Source organism: Mesoplodon mirus, assembly GCF_964341445.2.
Source record: "Mesoplodon mirus genome assembly, chromosome: 8".
Classification (NCBI taxonomy): Eukaryota; Metazoa; Chordata; class Mammalia; order Artiodactyla; family Ziphiidae; genus Mesoplodon; species Mesoplodon mirus.
Genome location: NC_138984.1, coordinates 11,596,517 through 11,620,641, shown reverse-complemented (window position 1 = coordinate 11,620,641; position 24,125 = coordinate 11,596,517). Strand labels below are relative to the sequence as shown.

Genomic DNA, 24,125 nt, shown 5'->3' with positions numbered 1-24,125 from the left:
GGAAAGCCCTCTCCATTACTTTTTGCCTTGTCTATTTGTGTACTTGTGACATAAGGGCAGAACTTTCACATTTACCTTTCTTAGTTATCATCTTGTTCCTTCAGGCTCATGTTTCCAGCCTATTAAGATCTCTCAATTTACAGCATCTCACTCAACACTATGGCCACCTTCCCTAGCTTTCTCTTAACAGCATATTTGAAAAACCTAATATCTCTGTGTACATCAAATTCTTGGAAACTAATGAGGAAATCGGTTATGTCATAGATGTTCTGTGCTTCCTTGTGATGGGTAATGAGGTTCTTCAGCAGGGCTTCTTGTCAGGAAACATGTTACACTCTCTTAAGCTCTCTTGGTATTTGGTTTCCAGAATCTACCTTTTTAAAACTTTTTTTTAAGTGAGATGTTTGCCCAACTCCAGTCTTAGGTAGTTCTCATGCTCTCCGTGATTCTTTGAAAGTGGCAAACACTAATCCTATGATCACACTGAAAGTCCTTCCAAGGACACTGGGATGTGGAAAGTCTGGTTTGGAAATGCGATCTCTCTTAAATCCCCTGTGCCTCCAAGGTTAGTCTAGGCTTCTGCATTTGCGCTTGAAAGAAAATTCTTCTTGATGGATATCTGAACTGACTCCTTGCCCTTAATTGCTCTCTCCTTTCAGGAAGCAGCTTCTTCTCCACCCTCGGGCAGGGCCTGGCACCAGAGCTTCCTCCGTGGTTATCTTTACCTCTGGAGAACAGGCCAGACTTCAGAAGCCTGAGACTCCTTGATCACATGGTTGTTTTCTCTCTCTCCTTTTTTTTTTTTTTTTTTTTTTTTTTTTTGCGGTACACGGGCCTCTCACTGCTGTGGCCTCTCCCGTTGCGGAGCACAGGCTCCGGACGCGCAGGCTCAGCGGCCATGGCTCACGGGCCCAGCCGCTCCACGACATGTGGGATTCTCCCAGACCGGGGCACGAACCCGCGTCGCCTGCATCGGCAGGCGGACTCTCAACCACTGTGCCACCAGGGAAGCCCTCTCTCTCCTTTTTTAACCTCACACCACCTTATCTAAGAAGTAGGATTGTTCTTTCATTCATCTTCTAGCTCCAAAGACAGCAGGCTGAAAGACCAGTTTTGTTATTGTTGGCATTTTTCATGACCTTCAATTCATTGTTTTCAAGTAATAGCATTCTGTCTCATTCATATGGACAGTATAAGAGTAGATGCAATATACAGTGTGACATAGAACTCTTTTTTTTAAAAAATAAATTTATTTATTTATTTTTGGCTCTGTTGGGTCTTCGTTTCTGTGCGAGGGCTTTCTCTAATTGCGGCGAGCGGGGGCCACTCTCCATCGCGGTGCGCGGGCCTTTCACTGTCGCGGGCTTCTCTTGTTGCGGAGCACAGGCTCCAGACATGCAGGCTCAGTAGCTGTGGCTCACTGGCTTAGTTGCTCTGCGGCATGTGGGATCTTCCCAGACCAGGGCTCGAACCCGTGTCCCCTGCATTGGCAGGCAGATTTTCAACCACTGCGCCACCAGGGAAGCCCTAGAACTCTTTTCAGAAGCCCTATTCCCTCCCCTCTCCTCCGATGGCCTTGCTTGAGCATCTCATGGTCACAACAGCAATTAGTCTGAGCCTCATAAGGAGGGAGCATCTCTGCCCAGTCAGATCACTGCATCTTTGCCAAACGTGCATATCAAAACTCCCCTGTCAACCCCTCCATGCTCCCATCCCTGGAACCTTTACTCCTATCACTCTGATAAGAGTAAGTTATAACTCTGATGGCTTAGTTAGAATGATGGTGGGTGCTACAATTCAACAGCAACTCTGTTGCCTTTGCAAGAATTACAAATACAAATTATAATTTTCAGCCTGGCAATCTGGTACCTATTCTTCCTGAAAGATCTTCAAATACTGGGCAGTTCACTTTAGAATACAGAATATCCAATTGTACCCAATACTCACACCAACATACATTAACATGAGAAGTTATGTTGGCTCTTGGGCTTAAGGGTAGTTTTTAGTTCTTTCTTATTGAAAATGATAGTCGTAAGGTAAGGTAGTTGGCACAGGAGTTACAGGAGGTGAAATACTGGATTGGAATGTAAAAATGATGTCTGACAACTTTAACTCATTCTGACCCAACATAGTATTATATCCTATATGCTTTAAAAAAAAAACTATACTGAGTATTGTGATTTTAAAAATATGTCTGTGGTTCTGCTCTTTCTTACTTAAAATATAGGGAGCACCAGGTGCCCCAGGTCTGCCAGGGGTCAGAGGTGATCCTGGATTCTATGGATTTCCAGGCATAAAAGGTACTGTTTTTGTGCACTACTCTTTGGATGCAAAGACAATGACCATGATTCATATTTTAGGGTACACAAATGTTTACTGAACCCCTATGGTCACCTCAGACAGTTGGGGTACAAATAGGACCTCAGTATGAACGAAGAAGGAAGACTCCACCAGCACACAACCCCAGGGGCCTTAAAAATTAAACCATACCTTAAGGATGGAAACTATAGAAAAACTCAAAACAGAAACAGTTTAAAGTGGTTACCTTTGAGAGTACTGATGTGTGTCGGGCTGGGGGATAAGGAACTACGTCAGTAGCAACAGTATTGCTTTGAATGGTTTATTTTACTTTGTGCATGTGTGATAATTTTAAGAAGCTGAAAATCGAAAAGAATATTCACCAAGCTGATAATGGGGGAGGGTAAGTAAATTTTTATATGCAGATTCAAGCACTTGTTTTTTTATGGGGCACATGTATTATGTTTTTAATCAGAGAAGACATGTAATTTGGAGATTTTAAGTTTAAAATGTTCATACACATAAATTTAAACTTCAGGTTTCAGAAAATAATTCTCAAATCTTCCATAAGGGTGCTATGACCTCAAATGACATTTTGAATATTGGATTTGTTGTCTTAGCTGGTTAAATCCCCTGGTATTGTTTTGTGTGTGCAGGGAATCTATTATCGTAGACTAAATAGATGCTACACAAGAATTTCAACCAAAGTGAACAAAACCATGTTTCTGTGAAAGACAAACTTTTCCAGGTCTGAGGGAGGACAAGCTGGAGTTTAAAGAGAGCCTTTTCAATGCTTTCAACCACTGGCTCTTCAAGGAGCAAAATAGCAAAGAAGAAATCAAAGCAAGTGATTCTGAGGAGTCTCCCTAGAGACTGGGTTGGTGAATACTGTCAGACAGCCTGGGGAAAAGGTGTGCACCTGCCTGCCACTGCCCCGAGTCTCAGAACGGGAGGAGCTAAGACTTGAAAACTTATAGAAAGGCCCTACCAGAAATATTCTGGTGAAATATTTACATGTATATAGAGGGAAGATTCGTAAAATCAGTTCTTTGGAACATGTTCCCTGAAACACATTCAATTAGTCTCTTAGATTCCAGAATAAGACTATCTGTCATCTGGCACTACCTATGAGTTTGCACTTCTTTATTTGGAAATTTTTAATCCCCAAAGGGAAAAATACTTAGGCCTCTTCTGGTAGACGTAAGCAAATGTTAACACTATCCTCAAGTTCTGATATCTAGTGGATAATTTATAGTGTAGTTGCCAGTTAGCTTTGGGTAATATAATTGTTTTATTATATTTCTGCTATGAATATCATGTTTAGTATTAAGTTCTTTCTAAGTAATCAGATGTAATGTCTACATTTTGTCAAGATTTTTTAAAAGAGAATATTTCTCCAAATCGATGGTTCTTGGTAACATTTCATTCATGTCAAAGACTGTTTGGGAGAGAAATCTTACCACTTTGATAGTTTACATCAAAGTAGATATTCTATATGAGCTCATGAGAGTTCCTAACATAACTAACTTTGGGCTACTAGTAAAGCTAGAGTAATAAGCTGAGAAAGTAGATAACTATTGACAACCAATATAATTCACTAGGAAGTGCTAAAATCGGTTTTAATGTCACTTCATATTTTACCTTAAATATTAAATTGAATTGGTTTCTGAACTTAAAAAGTGAACTCTTAGGAATGCTTCCCCTTCAATGCGAAAATACTAGCTCTTAATGCCTACTTCTAGAATATATTTTTAATAGACATTAAACATGGCTAACTGGGTCCACATAAAATTCCACAACCCACACGAATATAACTAAGTTGCAGCCATTGTCACAGAACTCATAACCTCTGGTCATAACTCCCATTATCTAGAGTCGACCATCAACCTAAAGAGCTAGGAAACCTGTTGTTCTATGTGGAATCACATTGCCTTTTTATTTTTTTTAAGGAGAGAAGGGTAATTCAGGATTTCTGGGACCAAGTGGACCTCCAGGGCGAATTGGGCCAAAAGGACCACCTGGTAAATATTATTTCTTTAGTATTGCTGTCCATGAAGAAACAGTAACTCATCAGGAAAGCCATCATCTTCTTATATGTTCATGTCAATAGGTGTACGTGGAGACCCTGGCACAGTGAAGATCATCTCCCTTCCAGGAAGCCCAGGCCCACCTGGCCCAGCTGGAGAACCAGGGATGCAAGGAGAACCTGGGCCCCCGGGGCCACCGGGAAACTCAGGTGTGGAACTGGCAGCATTGACTGGGATCACTAGGAAGCAGTTGAACCAAAATACCTGTAAAGAGCTTTGGAAACAAATAATACAACTTCACAGAAAATGTTACACATTACAGTGTTTTTAATAATCAGCTTTAGCATTGAGCTCATTTTACTCTTGACCAGCAAATAAAACTCCTTTTGAATCTATTGAAAACTGTTGTGTATAGTATAAACTTGAACAAATACACTTCAGGAAACTCAGGATTTTTTTGGTTAAGGTAAAAGTATGAAGTCTATCTTCTCTGACAACTGTCAGTCTTAGAGTTCTGACTATTTATAAATGATTGCCCAAATAAACCTGAGTTTCAGGTATTTATACTTTTCTAACAGTTTGTACAGTACCTGGAAGTAGTAGTAAATGCAAATGTATGCTTAATATTATGAAATATTTTCAAAATATTGGTTCATGGAAATTGAACTAACCCTTTTTTATAGTCTTAGCATATTGTAATAGACTTCTGAATGGAATTGTTGTGTTCTACGTTTGCCTGAATCACCTGGGATATAAGAGAGATATGATTTATTACTTTGATCAATACGAGGGCATAGTGAATTCTGGAGCAGCATAAATCAAAATGGTAGCACAATTTTAAACTGCTGTATTTCATATACTCCTAGTTCATTTTTCAGGGTTTTTTCTCCCCCTGGGAAGTAGGGTGTAACATGTTGGATGACCAACTGTCCCAGTTTGCCCAGTCTGTTCTCTTTGCAGGACTTTTATTGCTGAAACTGTAGAAGTCTTGGGTAAACTGGGATGGTTGGCCAACCTGCTTTTTTTTCTATATGATCCATTCAATACAATGTTGGTTTTTTTGCCTAGGACCCTGTGGGCCAAGAGGTAAACCAGGCAAGGATGGACTACCAGGAACCCCTGGTCCAATTGGAGAAAAAGGCAACAAAGGTTGTAAAGGAGAGCAAGGTAAACAGCTGGCTGTTCTCCTTCACTGAAGGAGAGCTATTACCCATATATATACAGGGAAAGGAGCCTTGTTCAAATTTGTGACTATAAGATCTAGATCTAGATCTTTCAATTTGTGTTGTGCAGATTAGACTAAAAGCCGGGGCGAAATGTTCTTTCGGAAGAAGACAGAAAATCAAGAGTTACTGGAATAAACCATTCTTCCTATCTGTTAACTGGGCAAATGTACTTCAGATTTTTAACCTGAGGACACATAGGCCTAATGAAACACCAATTCTATTTTCAGAAAAGCGGATACTGTGTACTTAGTTGATAATATCTACTTGTAAGAGTAGCACCTAAGTACATAGTTGGAAAAACATTACCTTGATATGAATAGAAGAGCGACTTAGTATCCCTATTTAGGAAAGATGTCTTTTAACTTTGCCATTCTTGAATACTAACTCAACAACTCATGTGCGTGTCCCAAAAAGGGGCCTCTTTAAGTACTTTAGTCTGAACACAAACTTATGTGTGTCAATTTGATATGCCTGGGTCAAAACTTACCTTCTGCAAAAGTTTCAAAAGCACCTTTCTAGAAAATACCCAGCTCTCCAAATCTTATTTTTTAGGATTGCTGACTTTGTTAAAGTAAGAGAAAACTCTAAATGTGATTTCAAATTCATTGACATATGCCCAGATCTACTAGAATACAACTGTAAAGACTAGAGCTTTGTCTTTAAATATAATGCTAACTAATAATATTAATTGTAATATTAACTGCATAATCACTCATGACTTAGTATTGTCCTGAGTGCTTTAAAACATTTAAAACATTATTAATCATTCGACTTTCCTTAAAAATGTGTTTTTCAAAATGGTAAAAAATAAAACTCTTATTAATAATCCCATAAATTTAAAAACTTTACTGACCAAGTCTGGGTTACAGAATGGAGCCAAAGCAAGAGCAAGGCTGCTACAACACAAACTGTGCTGAGAATTATTCACTAGTAGACAGAGTTCATCTTGATGTCAGGTACCACAGGGCAATACAAAGATGAAAACCTGACCTCAAAAGACTCATCATCAGATATACACAAATATCTATCATAAGAGGCATTTGTAATAAAATAGTCAGCATTTAAGAATATTCTTTGGCCTTTTTTTTTTTTTTTTTGCGGTATGCGGGCCTCTGACTGTTGTGGCCTCTCCCATTGCGGAGCACAGGCTCCAGACGCGCAGGCTCAGTGGCCATGGCTCATGGGCCCAGCCGCTCCGCGGCATGTGGGATCTTCCAGACCGGGGCATGAACCCGTGTCCCCTGCATCAGCAGCCAGACCCTCAACCACTGCACCACCAGGGAAGCCCCTTTGGCCATTTTAGAAACCATTATTCTTTAGGACTCCTTTCTGTACTTGAGGCTTAATAAATATATATAAACATTAAATTAGTATTTTGGAAAAACAAGTTTGAGGTTTCATTTGTGTTGCAACATGTATAATGTGTTTTTTAAAGGACCGCCTGGATCCGATGGCCTGCCAGGCTTGAAGGGGAAACCTGGAGACACTGGACCACCTGCAAGGAGGACAATGATGAGGGGCTTTGTCTTCACCCGGCACAGCCAGACCACGGCAGTTCCCTCCTGTCCAGAAGGGACAGAACCACTCTATAGTGGGTTTTCTCTTCTCTTTGTACAAGGAAATGAACAATCCCATGGACAGGACCTGGGTAATGCCCTCGTTCTCATTTCTAGCTACTTTGTTCCACATGCAGACTCTACATTTGTATGGCATGGGGTACTTCCCTCTGAAGTTAAGTATAAACAACCTGAGTATCTCACAGCACTTTTTAAAGAGAGTAAATAAGACGTTGGCCTGTCTAATATTCATTCCGGAATGTAAGCTCTAGAAGGAGCCTGGCTCATGAATGTCAATCTAGTTCATCCTGTGCAACGCAAAGACTTTTTCACTAAAATACCTGTCTGCTTTTTAATCTTCAAAGTAACATCTTTTCTAAAGCTTTGTCTGATTATTGGCTAGCATATACATATGAAGAACTGGGAATATTTTGAAGCAGACATTTTTCTAAGCAACCTCTGCTAGTCCTCAAATTCTAGACTGATGAGAAACGGCCACAGGAAGCGTTCAAGGTGGAAGAACGAAGGAGGATTGCTTTCCCTATTGGATCTTTAATTTCTATCAGTATTAAAACTTTTCAATCACACATTTTGTAAATAACTCTTTTGTGTTGTCTTTCTCCAGTTTTTGCCATAGGTTGTGTTTTAATTAGCCTCTATCTAGTAATGATAATCAAAATAATTTGAAGTTACTGAAAGTGACACCCAGTCTGATGTTTTATTAGGAACTCTTGGCAGCTGCCTGCAAAGATTTACTACAATGCCATTCTTATTCTGCAATATCAATGATGTATGTAATTTCGCATCTCGAAATGATTATTCATACTGGCTGTCAACACCAGCTCTGATGCCTGTGGACATGGCTCCAATTACTGGCCGAGCCCTGGAGCCTTATATTAGCAGGTAAAATCCCAATCCCTTAGTTTTGTGATGAGAGCAGTTGAATCACTTCGTTTGTAATGGAATGTAAGGCAGCACGTCATGGTGCAGAAAGTGGCGATGCCGCCATCTTCTTTGTTTCGTGTTACAGATGCACTGTCTGCGAAGGTCCTGCAATTGCCATAGCTGTTCACAGCCAAACTACTGATACCCCCTCATGTCCTCCTGGCTGGATTTCTCTCTGGAAAGGATTTTCTTTCATCATGGTAAGGAGAAAAGGAACAGTAAATTCATAGTAAAGATAATCTGTGGAATCTTACATTGGGCTGGATGAGATGTGGCCCCCAGGAATGATTTTGCTTGACATCAATATGCACAATCTGCTGTGGATATTTGCTTGAAAATCTGCAAATATACTTTTTTTTTTACTTCAAGTAAGTTGTTCTTTGGTAAATAATGGAGCATTTAAAAAAATAGACTTCTCAGAAAGAGACTACCCACAAATTCTAAGACAGACATTTAAGTGAAGAGTAGCTATCATACTGGTAATAGAATGCCTTTTTAAAAAAATGTGGCAGCTGTTTTATATATCCTCCAAAAGCCTTCTGAAAACCCTGCAAGGTAGTTTCTATCATCTACAGTTTTACAAGTAAGAATGAAGTAAAGAAATTTCCCCAGGGTCTCACAACTAGTAAGTGGTAAAACTGGGATTTGAATCTGAGCCTGTCTGCTCCAAAATCTTTGTGCCTTATACTGTGACCCTTTGAAGTACCTATGAAGATGGGAACTAAAAGAAACAGCCTTTTAAAGAAAAATTCCCAAGATGTAAGTACTAAATGAAGAAATCTAGGGATTAACATTTGTGATTCTGATACCTGCACAAATGTGGCTAGTGGTCATTCATATTCTGTGTAACATCATTTATGATATGCTATTCCCCCTTCTTTACTCACAGATGTCCATTCATTCAATCATTAATTCAACAAATATTTATTTAACACCTACGATGTGCCTTGACCATTCTAGGTACTAAGGATACTGGCAGTGAGCCAAAGTTCCTGCTCTCATGGAGCTTATATCCTAGTGATAGACATATAAGCAAGAAGACAAAATAACAATAATAGTAATGAGTTCAGGTGGTGAACAGTCAGTCCTAGGAAGGAAATAAGGCAAGATAAGGGGAGAGACTGATAGGGATGAAGCCAAGGAAATCTTTTTGGAGGTTATATTTAAGCAGACCCCTGAATGACAAGAAAGAACCAGTCAGACCTGGGGAAAAGAGCATTCCAGGCAAAATAAATAGCTTTTATTTTATTTTTGATGACTATCCTTCAACTTGGAAGGTAGCTGGAGTGTTAGTAAATTTGGGTAAAGAAGCACAAGAGGTTTAATTCATCCTTTCTGGGGTTTTTTCTTACTGTCTTCTATTACAAAAAAGAAAATTTTAGAGCATTGAAAATGTGAGCAGTATGCAAAGAATTCTTATTTGGATACTTTTATTATGATAGTTCACAAGTGCAGGTTCAGAGGGCGCTGGGCAGGCACTGGCATCCCCCGGCTCCTGCTTAGAAGAATTCCGAGCCAGTCCATTTATAGAATGTCATGGAAGAGGAACATGCAACTACTATTCAAATTCCTACAGTTTCTGGTTGGCTTCATTAGACCCCAAAAGAATGTTCAGGTAACTATTCAAAGTCAAGTTTAATCTGATGACTCAATTGCATAACTATTCAAAGGTTGCCTATGTTAGATTTTCATGCCCTGGGTGTTGATGTACTCACATCTAAAAAATCTCCCCATGCCAATAAAATCCTGTCTAGCCTATTTAGCCAATAAAATCCGTTTACAAGTGGTCTAGAGTCAACAAGTAGCCATGGTTTGTGCTACTGTACCAATAAAGACCAAAAAAAAAGTGATTTTTGTCATCACTAAATGTATTTAATATTTATTTATGAATTTATAGACTACTGAATGAAACTATCAATACTAAATGATCTGCTAATCTTAATTTACTGTATTGGAAGACTTGTGAGTAATACAGAGTATTAAAAGGATAGGAGTAGTTTTTATTTCAGAAAAAATGATCCGTAGGTTTGCACCTGCAAGTTGCTGCTAAATACAACTAAAATGCTGACATAGATACCTCTTCAGAAATATACCTCCCTATAATAAAGTTTAGATGAGCTACAATATTCATTAATAAAACTCGAACCCAGGAAGTATTTCCCTTTTATCTATAAATTGATGAAACTTTTTGTGGGCTTTTTTTTTTTTGGTTTGGTTTGGTTTTTTATTTCAGGAAACCTATTCCATCAACTGTGAAAGCTGGGGAGTTAGAAAAGATAATAAGTCGCTGTCAGGTGTGCATGAAGAGGAGACATTGAAGAAATAAAGAAAAAATAGAACTGTGACTTTTCATCCTAAATAACCAAGTAATGATAAAGAACATGCAGTTATTTAAGTATTTTTCTCTAACTGAACAATATCGCCCTATGATGGCTTAGTACAAAGTTTCTATTTGTTTCCCCACACAACAAAGCATTCTTTTAAGTTAGTTCTGTGATACTGCTCTCTAAACCTGTACTGTGTCAAAGTTCCCTAACTCAAGGCAGTAGGCTTTTCACAAAATATCACTGAAATTGTATTCCATTTGTATCCAATGCACTAAGTGAATGGTGACTGTATAAAGTTTGATGCTACAAGTTAAGAGCTATTTGGTCTACTGGATTCCCAGGATTTGCCCCCCTTCTATTCCAGTCTTTGAGACTCAGGGAGGCTAAATCTGTTTTAGATTGCCCAACCACCCGCTTCCTAAAGCTTTAGACCCTGGGTAGGGAAGGGGATGGAGACAAGTGGAATACTAGACCATCATGAATAAACTGGACTTTCAAACCTGGTGAGTAACCTAAGGCCTAAGGGAACCGGAATTGAACTGAGGTTCATGGATTTTTCTAGTGCTTTTTCAAACATACCCAAGACTATGGCCAAAAGGGGGTTGCTCTGAGTGGAATCATAATAACCTTGGAAATACTGTCTTTTTTTTGGTTTACATTTTTAAAAAGATATTTTTGTTTGTCCATTGAATTCATTTCACTGCAGCAATATAGCTTGCTTATATTCAAATAGATACAATTTTTACCCTAGTGAATTAATTACATCCACACAAATAACAAGGACACTACTTCCTAGATGTGCACTTTATCCCTATCCCTATAAATCTTGGTGCATACCTTATAAAATAGTAGTTCAGCAATCCACGGAAGAACTTAAGTCATTTGTTAGCTAATCAGGCTCAGAATATTTTTCCTTTGCTCTAAATATTCCATTTAAACTGGGTGTTCAGAGATTTATTCCCTTGTTAACTATCTAATTCTTCCTTTGTAAAAACATGTTTTTGATATTATATATTCTTACAAACCATTGAAAGAGTCCATTGTGTAAAAATCTTAATGTACAAACTGTATAATTTGGCAGTTGTATGTCAAATATTCTTCCTGATCCACCTAGGTGGAGTTGGTGGTGCTGATATTTAAATTCAGGTTATTGCTTCAGCCTCAGTTACTCTGTAAGTGAAGATGTGACCCCAGAGGTCAGCACAGACTGTGACCATGATTGACATCCTTCACTGCTCATGTGACTACTGTCAAGCCATTTTTACATTTAAACTGAGAAGTGCATTTTACTTAGATTATTTACTTAGACTCATTTTTTTTTTAGACTCATCTTATACTAAGACTGCTTTTGCTCTAAAAATATCCTACTCTCTTAATTGTACTATCACGGCATAGGGCTAGCTGATCTCCACAAACCCTGTGTAGGTCAGCAATTCTCAAAATGTGATCTCTAGACCAGCAGCATCAGCAGTATCTGGGTACTTGCCATAAGTGCAAATTCAAGGGCTCACCCTAGACCTTTAGAATCAGAAACTCTGGGGGTAAGGCCCAGAAATCTGTGTTTTAACAAACCCTCCAGGTGATTTCTGATTGGGAAGAACTGCTCTAGGCAAACACTTCAGAAACAGTTCTACAGACAGTTACCAGGTACAGCTGGCTACTATTGCTCCATCCATGCCTCTCTTTAAAGTCCAAAATCACAAATGACCTTAAGGTCATCTAATTTTACTAATTAGTAAATGCCCTATACTGGTGCTAATGCCAAATGACTGGCCTCTGCTTGTCCCCAGGCCTCCATCTTTTCTTGCCCTCTTATCAGTGTTTAACTTCTGAGGAAGACAAGTGATGCTAAAACCTTAAATTCCAATGAAACCATATTAACAGTTGCTCAGTCCCACTTCTAAGACTGAGCATTAAAACATAGTTCATGTGCATTCCTTTCCAGATACCTATCAGTAGTTTATAAGGTTATGAAGATTTAACTTTGTAGATAAATGTAAATAACTTGTTTCTTTTAAATTTCGGGCTTCAACTTTGGAATTTTCAGTGTGCTGAAATAGTGGATTTCTCAGAGGTCTTTTTGCAAGATAAACATTATTAAGTAACTTATTTATAAAAGTATTACAATAATTCTAAATTTGAATTTTATTGCTAATTTAACTTACAAAGATTTTTCTATTCATCCAATGTAACTTACTGCTACTAAACTTAATTTAATATTTAGTCTATAACCAGATGAAATATATTTAAAATATATTGAATATTTTATATTATATCTTGACAAAATTACAATGTTGTAATGTACTAATACTTCTGTAATTACAGCTTACATATTATTTTATTGTATTGTCTAAGAATAAAATTGAAAAAATTATATCTGGTCTTATTTTTTTCAAAATGTAAACAAAATTTTTTGGATTGCAAAAACAGTATATGTTCACTGTAAAAACAACAGCAATTATGAAGAAGAATATAAAAATTGCCATGATCTAACCCTCACCCCCACTCAAGAAAATTAAGTTATTATCCTTCCAGACTTTTTTCTTGTAAATATATTTTTAAACAAAAATGGAATAAAAAGCATGCTGTCTTGAAACTAAATTTTTTAATCAAACTTAATACACTGTGGACATATTTTCACATCAATAGATAAGAACTAATCATTATTTACATGGATTTCCTACATAAATCAATGAATTGATGGACATTTATTTTAGTTTTATTATGGACATATTATACACATTTTATCTTACATTTGTCCAATTATTTACTCAGGATAAATCTCTAGGAGGAAAACTGCAGAATCAAAGGACTTGCAATCTTAGGCCTTTGAGAGAAAGAGAGAGAGAGAGAGGGATACACATATATATACGTACATATATATATAAATGTTCTCCAGGAACATTGCTAGAATTTCCAGTTGCATCAACACGATGTAATGAAAACACCCATCTCCTTATAATTTTATCAATACTGGATATTCTTTTGTAATTTTGCCTGTCTCATTTTAATTTACATTTTGCTCATTACCAGTGAGGCTGAATATTTATCACTTTAAATTAGTATCTGGGTTTTTTAATTTAGTATATTTAATTAATGCATGGTTTTTTGTGGGTTTTTTTTTACTGTGAAAGGCCTAATCATATCTTTATCATTTCCTATTGAGATATTTAAGATTTTACAAATCAATAGGAAAACACAGATTACAGAAGTTATGGGTCATATATTTTGATAAATGTTTCCCGTTTATAATGCAAATACTCCTTATTCAAGGAAAAATATTTATAAAATTTCAAAGGTAGAAAATTGGTAAAGATGAATGCCTTTAATACACAAAATCTTAACTCTCATAGGTAAGAAATTTTGGGGCCGTGTTAAATGACAATAAGGATATAATCAAAGGAAAAAACAGAATGAATGAATAGTGATGCTGGGTAATAATTCTAAGAAAGCCAAGAAAATTGTTGCTCAAATAAATATTTAGAAACACTCTCATAATTGGGACAAAAAAATCTAATTTGAAAACATTTTGAGTCAAAAAACATACTCATCTATTTTAATGAACTTATTTTTACTGCTGACAAGTAGAACAATGAGTGCTGTGTTTGAGTTCATTCTCTCTACTTAGAAGCCTGTTTAAAAAGAAAAATCTTGATCAGTCTCTAAGGGATTCTTTGCAACTTACTGACAGGGCACTTGCGGAACACTAAGAGTGCCTAATTCACCTCACCCTAATCCCAGCTCTGCTTACTGGAAACTAAGAGACAACCAAACACAGGAGGAAACGTAACTGATTTTGAATAACCAGGCTCAACTTAAACATTCAGATAAATATGACCCTCTCTAGGTTTTTGGAGGCTCTATGGTGTTTCTAAAAATGTTAACACTGCTCAAAACCTTTTTAGAACTATTGCTTTGGAATTATCTTTAATTCCAACTTATCAGTCAAACAGGGAAATAGATCTCATTACTTTAAACCCAAGACCTACAACATGCTCAATATGGCTGCTCCATGAAGATAGAGAGATGAGTGAGATAAAGACCTTGGTCTCAAACATGGAACTTATCATCTGGTAAGGGAAAATAAGGCAAATACATAGATAATTATAATACTGAACAGAATATGACAAGTACTGTAAGAGTCAACAAACAGTGGTTCAAAAGTTGGAGGCCTCAGGAAATCATAAGAGAGAGGACATTTTAGGTGGTCCTTTAAGGGCAGTTAGGATTTCAAGAAACAGAAGGTGATCAGAGGCAGGATGGCATTCTAGGTGGCAGAAATAGCATAGATAAAAGTAAGTACTTAGGAAATCATAAAGCAATCTCAGACAACAATTAATGGTCAAGAATATATGGAATATATACATATATATCATATACACACACAAAAACACACAAGGAGTGGTAAATAAAGTGGCATAGCAGGAGGTGAGGGCCATATTAGGGTTTAGAACACCAAGGTGAACTTGTACATCTTTGGTTGGCATTAGAGACCCACTGAGGATTTTGAGCCAAAGAGTAGAATGATCATACAAATGGTAACATGGAAGATCCAATATTTCATATACTATCATCCCAGTTTCAAGTGTTTTTAAAAATTACTGTACTGCTGTACGGACATTTGAATTTGTGGAGAACTATAAGTCGTCAATTTCTTTTTGTATTTGGGGCTTCAAATTTGGAATGTCTTTGTCACACATTGTAAAAATAGATTCTTTGTGGATCCAATATCCAGGAATAATTAGAGAAACAAAAATGTTGGAAATGGGGAGGCCAGTTAAAAGGGTAACAGTCCAGATGATTGGTAATGGTCTCATAGTGGGAAGAGAAATAACAGAGAAAGTGGACAGATAGCCTCGAGGTGGGAGAATGTAAAGGATGGGGGACAGTGAAAGGTGATTTCAGAATCTTGAACCTTGGTGACTGGAAAAAATATCTTGCCATCAACTGAACAAGGAAATTCAGAAGTTATCTGGATTAGGAAGAGGGAGAAAATTTGAGTTGGAAACCCTGTTGGGATCAAAGCTCCAATGGACACTTACGAAGAAATGGCTAGAACTAGTGTAACAGGATGAGACAAAATGGTCTGTTAATTTTATTTAGATTTAAATACCACTTTTCCCACAAAAGATTTGAGGCAATTGTGGGTGAAAAGACAGTCAATGATGGATTGAATCACAAACAGGAATGCCCACATTAATGACGGAAGAGACAGAAGACCCAGCATGAAGCTTAATTACAAAAAACAAGGGAGCAGGGCTTCCCTGGTGGCGCAGTCCTTAAGAATCTGCCTGCTAATTCAGGGGACATGGGTTCGAGCCCTGGTCCAGAAAGATCCCACATGCCGTGGAGCAACTAAGCCCGTGTGCCACAACTACTGAGCCTGCGTTCTAGAGCCTGAGAGCCACAACTACTGAAGTCCGAGCACCACAGCTACTGAAGCCCACACGCCACAACTACTGAAGCCCATGCACCTAGAGTCCGTGCTCCACAAGAGAAGCCACTGCAATGAAAAGCCCACGCACCGCAACGAAGAGTAGCCCATGCTCACCAAAACTAGAGAAAGCCCGCGCACAGCAATGAAGACCCAACGCAGCCAAAAATAATAAGTAAGTTAAATAACTAAATTTATTTTTTTTAAAAAGGGAGCAGAATTTCCAGGTAAGGGAGAGAAAGAGGCTTTTTTTTTTTTCTTTTAGAATTTACTACCAGTTAGGTGTAACTGGTAGGTGCTTTCATGTATTGATACTACACTCTTGTCTAATTTAATTTAACAGAATCAACTGATGCAGGAAGATTATGGTTTATCAAGATTAAGGGGGAAGACTTTGGATTTGGTAATTGGATCACAACCTCATTTGAAAGTGAATTCGATTTCCCTGGGGGGTAAGGGACAGGAGTAAAAACCAAACTGCAAGTAATTAAGATGAAGAAAGGTATTAACACTAGTGGAGCAGGAAGACCCTTACTTCTAAAGATTTTGGTCATAGTGGGCTTATTTAGCTCGGTCTCTAAATTCTCCCTGAAAGTTTGGCTTGGTAATGGCTGATCACTCCTAAAATCAATCTATTCTTAAAGGATGAGTTGTCACTATTAAGAAGGGGCCCAAGAACGAAATTCCCAGAGGACTTCCTAAATGGGTTTAAAGAATGGTAACATCTCTGGAGTATCTTTAGACTCTAGAGAAGTACCTACTCATGTGTATGTCTTTGGCTGTTTGTTAACGTCGAGGCACACAAAGCATTCCGTGAATTGGCTTGCTTCAGTCCCTCCCATCGTTGATGAGCATGGTACTGACTTTCCCCCGGAAAGTCGGTGGTTAAGTGGTTAGATGCAGACAATTCTTGGAAGCTAAACAAGGCTGCTAACTACTGTGAAACCTAACTTCTCCTTTTCCATGATTCTCATCTTTAAGGATCAGTGGAGCCAGTCAGGGAAGCGCTCACTGTTTAAGGAAGACATAGAGGGCTTGAAAAGTCGTCAAAATTGTACTATAGTGTTTAAGAATCACTTGCAGAACTGGCGAAATATGCAGATTCTTAGGCCTCACACCAGTCCTGATTTTGATTCAGACAGTCCTGAAAACTAGTTATTTAACTAGCTACTGAAGGTTTACCTTGTCAGGAGAAGCGGTTGGCGCACCTTGCCCATAACAAAGATGCCGCCTCATCGACGTCGTACTGCCCCCGCTCCTATGCGTGGGCCGTACTTCCGCCCTTCCTTGCGTCACATGACCACAAACCTGCCTCAACTACGGCTCCTGGGAGGGGCCAATCCCGGAAGTTCTCGCGTCTTTCCCCGCCCGCTGCGGGCCTCTCTGGCCCGTGATTTGCCAGGGCGCCTCCGTGCGCTCGGCCAACGGCCTCTGACAGCGCCCACCCGAGCGCCCCGGGAGCCGGCGGGCGGCGGTCTTCGCCAGGGACCTTCAGCGGGCCCAGGGGTGAGTACTGACGTCTTCCCGACCCGGGACCCGCGGCCCGAGCCGGCTGTCGGGCCTAGCGCCGCGGCCCTGACCCTCCGTCGATGGAGGGACCCGCTGCGGCCCCGGCCCGTTCGTGGTGTAGTCCTGGCCGGAGGCCCGACCCCAGAGCCTCTCGTCTTCAACCTGGGCTTTCCTCCTCCTTAGGGCGTCCTGAGAGCTTCAAGCGCGGTTTGGCTGGTAGTCTTCTCTTATCCTTCTCAGCCAGGGTCCTGGTACCTCTTAGTATGACCTTGAACCCGATGCCTGCCGTTTTTAAAAGTAGTTTTTGGTTTGTTTTGTCTTTACTTTGTGGAAAAGAACGTGTTCGAAAAGAAAGGCCTTGTTGGAAGCCCAGGTACCTTGGCGAGGCCCCTGGTCGGGCGATGTGTAAGCATCCTTGCTCGCAGGTGTGGATGCCCGGAGATGCTCCTAGATTTCATTCCAGGAGCTGGGAAATGGGGAAAGCTCGGATTCCCGTTCCAACAAGCCTCTGACCTTCGTCTGCAGGAGGAGTTCCGCTTATATGGTATTTAGAAGAAAACCCTCGGGTGCGTTCTACAACTTTAGAGCAAGGGGCATTCTCGAGGGAGGAGGATGCTTTCAAAAGTGGTGGCGTCTTTTAGTTGCAGAAGATAAAAGCTTTAGGGCCCTTGTTCCCAAATATAGAACCAGTTGTTTACAGGCCTCTCACCCCACTGAGAGACTTTAACTGAAGGATTTTACATGTTTTCTCTCCCTAAATGAAAAACATTTGTTTCAGTGTCTGAGATCCCAAAGGAAAAACCCTTAGGAAGATAGATTCAGAAACAATTAGAGCGATTTAGATGTACCTAGTAGTCTCTTGCCCTGTAATTAAATTGTGTGTGGGACCTGCTATCTATTTGGTTTCAAGCACTCGTGAGTTGGTTTTGCTGGGTTTTTCCAAAAGGAAATTGTGTTTTCTATCCCTTCCTGTCTGATAGGGCTGCCTTATTTTATGATTACAAAGTTTAGCTGTTACTGTCCTCCCTTCTTGTGTTGAAACTTGTTTTCTGTGGATTGATAACCTTATTTTAAAATTCGTTAATTTGTATTTTTCCAAGTTTTCAGTGATTTTTCTTTAAAAATTAAAATTAATCCTGGGTTACTACACTGTGATTTTCTAATACACCCATTCTTTAAGTATAGTTGCTTGAAAAGAGAACTGAAACAGGGTGACTGTATAAAAGCCTTGAACTAAGTCCACATAAGCAACAAACAACCCAACATTTTTTTTGGTAATTGGAGAATAAACCACAGTCAATTTGACCCAGGTTGTTTCTGTGACTTCCTGGGCTACTTCTTTGCATCCCAGTGTTCTAATATAGAAAATAGGAAAGTCAGGCTTGAATCATTGTGTCCCCAAATTGGGACACTTTCCACGAGTGGGATGTGACTTGACTTTAGGTGGTTTGCAGATGAGGGTTTTTTGTAAGAGTTATGTTTTTGTTACGTGTCTTTATATATGTACATTAAGTCCATGGTTTAAAAAAGTAATGTAAGGGTATTCCCTAGTGGTCCAGTGGTTAGGACTCAGCACTTTCAAAGCCAGGGTCTTGGGTTCAATCCCTGGTTGCGGAATTAAGATCCCTCAAGCTGCATGGCCAAAAAATAAATAAATAAAATAAAATAGTAATGTAAAATTTCCTTTTAAAATACACCTAAGATTTTTAAAAATTGAGTTAAAGAAAAGATTGAGTATAGCTGAGTGTAAACGTACTGTGTGAGTATGGAAAAAAAAAGCAGGAAGTTGGTAAGTTACTGATGGTTGGGAACCACCGGGCTTAGAAAGTAGAGATATAAGATCATCTATGATTCTGAGAGAGATTTTTGTCTCCTTAGTTATATCACAGAGACGCATGTATTTGTTGCCTAGTAAATTGTAAGTGACAAAATTGGAGTTAATATCTTAACTCCAAATGAGAAATTTATTTTCTTTATTGCCAAAATATATTAACAAAAATGTCACAGTCTAATGAGGGAGAAAAAAATTAGATTTTGATCTGTTTTACCTAAGCAGAAAAGCCAGTAATTGGAACAGTACAATGTTAAATCTTAGTAGAAAAGTTCCATCTACTTTGTAAGTAGCTCAGATTGACTACAGGAGAATTTGACTTTTTCCAGAAGTTATCTTTTCATTGTCCACCTTTGTGATCTAAGTCTGTGATACTTTGCAAACTCAGGGAGTCTTAGAAGATGTTGCTGTAAAATGAAATATTGAGACCTGTGGGATGTACTAGTGGAAAGTTAATAAGGGTGAAATGTAGTAAATGGAATGCGGAGAATAGCACATTTCAGGGAGATAATGTTTTTCTAGCAGTTGCGTCCCTTGTTTATTATTATAAAGTTTCAGTTTATAATGTCCCAAGGCTATACTCCTTTTGAGGTATCTCTTTTCAGTGTTAGTTTTAACTATAAGCTTTTACTGTGCTTCAGATATATACGCACAAGTATAAGAGTATCTCATTTAGAATGATGCACAGAAATTGATGAGAGATTGCCTATGGGGACCTAGGTGGTTATAGGATAGGATCTGGTGGGACACTTTATTTTCTTTGTGTGTTCTTTTCTTTTCTTTCTTTCTTTTTTTTTTTAACATCTTTATTGGAGTATAATTGCTTTACAATGTTGTGTTAGTTTCTGCTGTATAAGAAAGTGAATCAGCTATACGTATACATATGTCCCCATGTCCCCTCCCTCTTGCATCTTCCTCCCACCCTCCCTATCCCACCCCTCTAGGTAGTCACAAAGCATGGAGCTGATCTCCCTGTGCTATGCGGCTGCTTCCCACTAGCTATCTATTTTACAGTTGGTAGTGTATATATGTCCATGCCACTCTCTCACTTCGTCCCAGCTTGCCCTTCCCCCTCCCCGTGCCCTCAAGTCCATTCTCTACGTCTGCATCTTTATTCCTGTCCTGGCCCTAGATTCTTTAGAACCATTTTTCTTTTTTAGATTCCGTATACATGTGTTAGCATATGGTATTTGTTTTTCTTTTTCTGACTTCACTCTGTATGACAGACTCTAGGTCCATCCACCTCACTACGAATAACTCAACTTCATTTCTTTTTATGGCTGAGTAATATTCCATTGTATATATGTGCCACATCTTCTTTATCCATTCATCTGTCGATGGACACTTAGGTTGTTTCCATCTCTGGGCTATTGTAAACAGTGCTGCAATGAACATTGTGGTACATGACTCTTTGAATTATGGTTTTCTCAGGTATATGCCCAGTAGTGGGATTGCTGGGTCGTATGGTAGTTCTATTTTTAGTTTTTTAAGGAACCTCCATACTGTTCTCCATAATGGCTGTATCAGTTTACATTCCCACCAACAGTGCAAGAGGGTTCCCTTTTCTCCACACCCTCTCCAGCATTTATTGTTTCTAGATTTTTTGATGGTGGCCATTCTGACTGGTGTGAGGTGATACCTCATTGTAGTTTTGATTTGCATTTCTCTAATGATTAGTGATGTTGAGCATCCTTTCATATGTTTGTTGGCAATCTGTATATCTTCTTTGGAGAAATGTCTATTTAGGTCTTCTGCCCATTTTTGGATTGGGTTGTTTGTTTTTTTGATACTGAGCTGCATGAGCTGCTTGTAAATTTTCGAGATTAATCCTTTGTCGGTTGCTTCATTTGCAAATATTTTCTCCCACTATGAGGGTTGTCTTTTCATCTTGTTTATGGTTTCCTTTGCTGTGCAAAAGCTTTTAAGTTTCATTAGGTCCCATTTGTTTATTTTTGTTTTTATTTCCATTTCTCTAGGAGGTGGGTCAAAAAGGATCTTGCTGTGATTGATGTCATAGAGTGTTCTGCCTATGTTTTCCTGTAAGAGTTTTATAGTGTCTGGCCCTACACCTCTGTGTGTTCTTGTGTACTTTGTACCATGTGCGTGTGTTACTGGTTCAAATTAAATACCAAATTAAAGTTGGGAATGAAATGAAACAAATATGAAATTAAATACTGAATGAAAATAGCTGGATGAAAATTTAGCCAATGCATTTGCTCCTCCTTAATTTGTGTGTATATATATACACTTATATATACACTTATTTATATACATAAGTATTAAGATTCTTTAAACATAAGTATTTTTCATCAGGTTTGTTTTCCTTTGTTTCAAGTCAGAAGCAATGATTATCTTTTATCTTGCATTAACTAGTGAATGGCTGTAGGGTTCTGTCTCTAGGCCTAAAATTGGTGGTAAGCTTTTTCATTTTTTCTTTATTTATTTTACTGTTTTTTTTAAAGGTAAGGTTGTGCGTCTTTAGTGACTTTCATTATTTGGAGTATTTCCAGCAGTGAATCCCTGATGGGAGTACATCTAGTTTTTCAGTTAGCTCCTGTTTTTTCTCCCCCAGGGACAAAAGTGGCTCTAAATCCAGCACATGCATATTGAAGCAAGTTAAAGGATTTAATATGAAGCACAGAAACAGATAATGCCAAAAAGCAAGCAATAGTTGGTACACTTTTGTGAGTAAAAATTTTCTTTTGGCTCTATTTTCTTAGTCTTTAAACCATTTGCATGCAAATTCTTAAAATTCACGCATTTTGGTAAAGAATAAAGGGTGCAAGTTAGCAGTCATAAGTAACCATTTGTCAGGGCTTAGCCCCTTAGCAACCTCTGAGAACTCTCCAAAGCATGTCAGTAAGGTAGAGTTTAAAATGTGTGATATATCTCTGACATGGAGTTTAAGAAATGTCCCAGCTATGGCTTACATTTATACTGTCTTTAATTTTTTATTGACCTGGATTTATATATAATATCTTCTGCTGAAAATGTAGTGTAATTTGGTTTTCAAAGTTGTTTTCTTTTAAAGAAACCATTACTTATACATCAAATATTAGGTTACTTCAAATACATTTTTCTGCCCTTTACATTATTTTCATAATTTTTTCATTTGTACCTAGGCTGAAAAAGAAAAGGATCTTTTCCCCCTTTAGAATATAATAATTAGAGGAGTTTTATGGCAAAATGTTTTCTTCTAATCTGACTTCACATTTGTATATATATTTGAGTAGCTTTTCTTTATCCCGTTTGCAAAATCATAATACAGTGACTATGCTTAAAACAGTCTTTATATTTTTTTGAGGTATAGAATAACTCTTCTTAGGAGAGATTTGAAAATTGATTTTGGTTGAAATCCAAAAATAATTTTAAGTAGATATTTACTTTTATTGATAGTTTTCTTATGAAATGAATTGTTGAAATACTGATTTTTATTCTTTCTTTTTTACAGCTGGAAAAGCAGTTTCCGTGTTGTTATGTACACCTCCAAAAAAATTCAGATCTGTAGGGGAATTGTTGTGTAAAGTAAAATGAACTACAGGGAGGCAGTATTTTAATAGCTATTATAAACGTGTATTTACTGTATTAAAAATGAGTAAAAGAACAAGCAATGACACATCGCTAGGAAGGTCAGTGACATTTTATTCAGTTGAGCTGGCATTATAGGTTTGAGACATAGTTGCTTTAAAGCTGATTACCCATAGGCTAATCATGTTCTTTTACACTTCTGTCAGCATTTTGTATCTTGGGGCAACTTCCTTTCTGCTGCATTTCCCTGGAGCATGGACCCTTCTCTGATTTAGGTTTCTCAGTGCATTTGTTCTGTCTTTCCGTTTAAAGGCATGCCATGTTTTTTAAAAATATACATGTAAATATGATACTGAATACAAATTAATAGTGTGAAACTTTCACACTATAGTCCCTCAAAATGAATGCAAACATTAAGGATTTTATTAGTATATATTCTGTATTTGGTATTCATTTCATCTCAGTCATCAGATATACATTCAGTAAGTTTTAATTTTTATTTTGTGAAATTCAGGGGGTTGCTTCTTTTTTAGTAAATTTAGAATTAACATTATTTACCTTATGAAGCTGATTTTCGTCATTAAAAGGTTTTATTTTTTCCATGCATGACACGAATTTCTAATTTCATTTTTATAAAGTTCTAGCAGCTTCCCTTCATATAATTCATTAGGAAATTTCTATTTAAGTTTTATTTTAGGCATTTTTTGAGTTATGTAAGCAGCATGCATATCTATTTATGCAGAGAGGAAGAGAGTGTATGTGTGTGCACATTCGTCTTGTGGTTATACAATAATTTAAAAAATTTGCTCCTAAGCAATATCCTCAAGGTGCAGTTTCAACTAAGTGAGAAGGTATTATGTTGAGGAAAACATTTTCTTCAATCTTTTATTTTTCCTTTGTATGTATTCAGTACTCACAAATGAGATGTCTGCTTTGCTCTTTCTAAAAGGTGTTCTAACTTCACTACATAGAAAAGACTGACATTTTAACACTCAGTCATCCCTGTCTTTAAATTTTCTGCCCGCAGAGTGAGTGGGGCAGCATTTCCTTCTCCCAGTGCTGCTGAGATGGCGGAAATTAGTCGAATTCAATATGAAATGGAATACACCGAAGGTATTAGTCAGCGAATGAGGGTCCCGGAAAAATTAAAGGTAGCACCACCAAATGCTGACCTGGAACAAGGATTCCAAGAAGGAGTTTCAAATGCTAGTGTGATTATGCAGGTTCCAGAGAGAATTGTTGTAGCAGGTATTTTATATTTGTTTATAAAGTTGCCTGATAAATGTATTTTATATGTTTTTATGAAAACTTTTGGGATTTTTCAAAATATTACTTAGAAAAGGGGTTGGGAAATGCAACTTTACATTTTCTTCAAAAAGTTTATAAATTGCAATAGTCTTGAAATTTCAAATAGTGTTTTTTAATAATTCAACTAATTATTGAG

The 24,125-nt window shown here is 37.9% G+C and overlaps 2 protein-coding genes across 11 annotated transcripts in view; both read left to right on the top strand.

Annotated features, from left to right (window-relative positions):
• Positions 1-12,642, top strand: part of COL4A3 (collagen type IV alpha 3 chain) — a 141,095-nt gene extending 128,453 nt beyond the window's left edge. Inside the window, exons 44-52 of the mRNA XM_082630094.1 lie at positions 2,228-2,300; positions 4,248-4,319; positions 4,409-4,534; positions 5,394-5,492; positions 6,987-7,199; positions 7,833-8,010; positions 8,138-8,252; positions 9,495-9,667; positions 10,286-12,642. Of these exons, the coding sequence (XP_082486220.1) occupies positions 2,228-2,300; positions 4,248-4,319; positions 4,409-4,534; positions 5,394-5,492; positions 6,987-7,199; positions 7,833-8,010; positions 8,138-8,252; positions 9,495-9,667; positions 10,286-10,370 (1,134 nt within the window). The 3' untranslated portion in view covers positions 10,371-12,642. The remainder of the gene's footprint in view (positions 1-2,227; positions 2,301-4,247; positions 4,320-4,408; positions 4,535-5,393; positions 5,493-6,986; positions 7,200-7,832; positions 8,011-8,137; positions 8,253-9,494; positions 9,668-10,285) is intronic.
• A 4,522-nt stretch (positions 12,643-17,164) lies between these two features.
• The window catches only part of MFF (mitochondrial fission factor), a 37,773-nt gene continuing 30,812 nt past the window's right edge, over positions 17,165-24,125 (top strand). For 4 of the 10 annotated variants that reach the window (XM_082631061.1, XM_082631069.1, XM_082631068.1 and 1 more), the window contains exons 1-4: positions 17,168-17,319; positions 21,726-21,837; positions 22,605-22,782; positions 23,709-23,929. In XM_082631061.1, coding sequence (XP_082487187.1) covers positions 22,745-22,782; positions 23,709-23,929 — 259 coding nt within the window. In that variant the 5' untranslated portion in view covers positions 17,168-17,319; positions 21,726-21,837; positions 22,605-22,744. Of the gene's footprint in view, positions 17,320-21,725; positions 21,838-22,604; positions 22,783-23,708; positions 23,930-24,125 lie in introns of all 10 variants that reach the window. The other 6 variants (XM_082631062.1, XM_082631060.1, XM_082631063.1 and 3 more) reach the window with 5 other exon arrangements.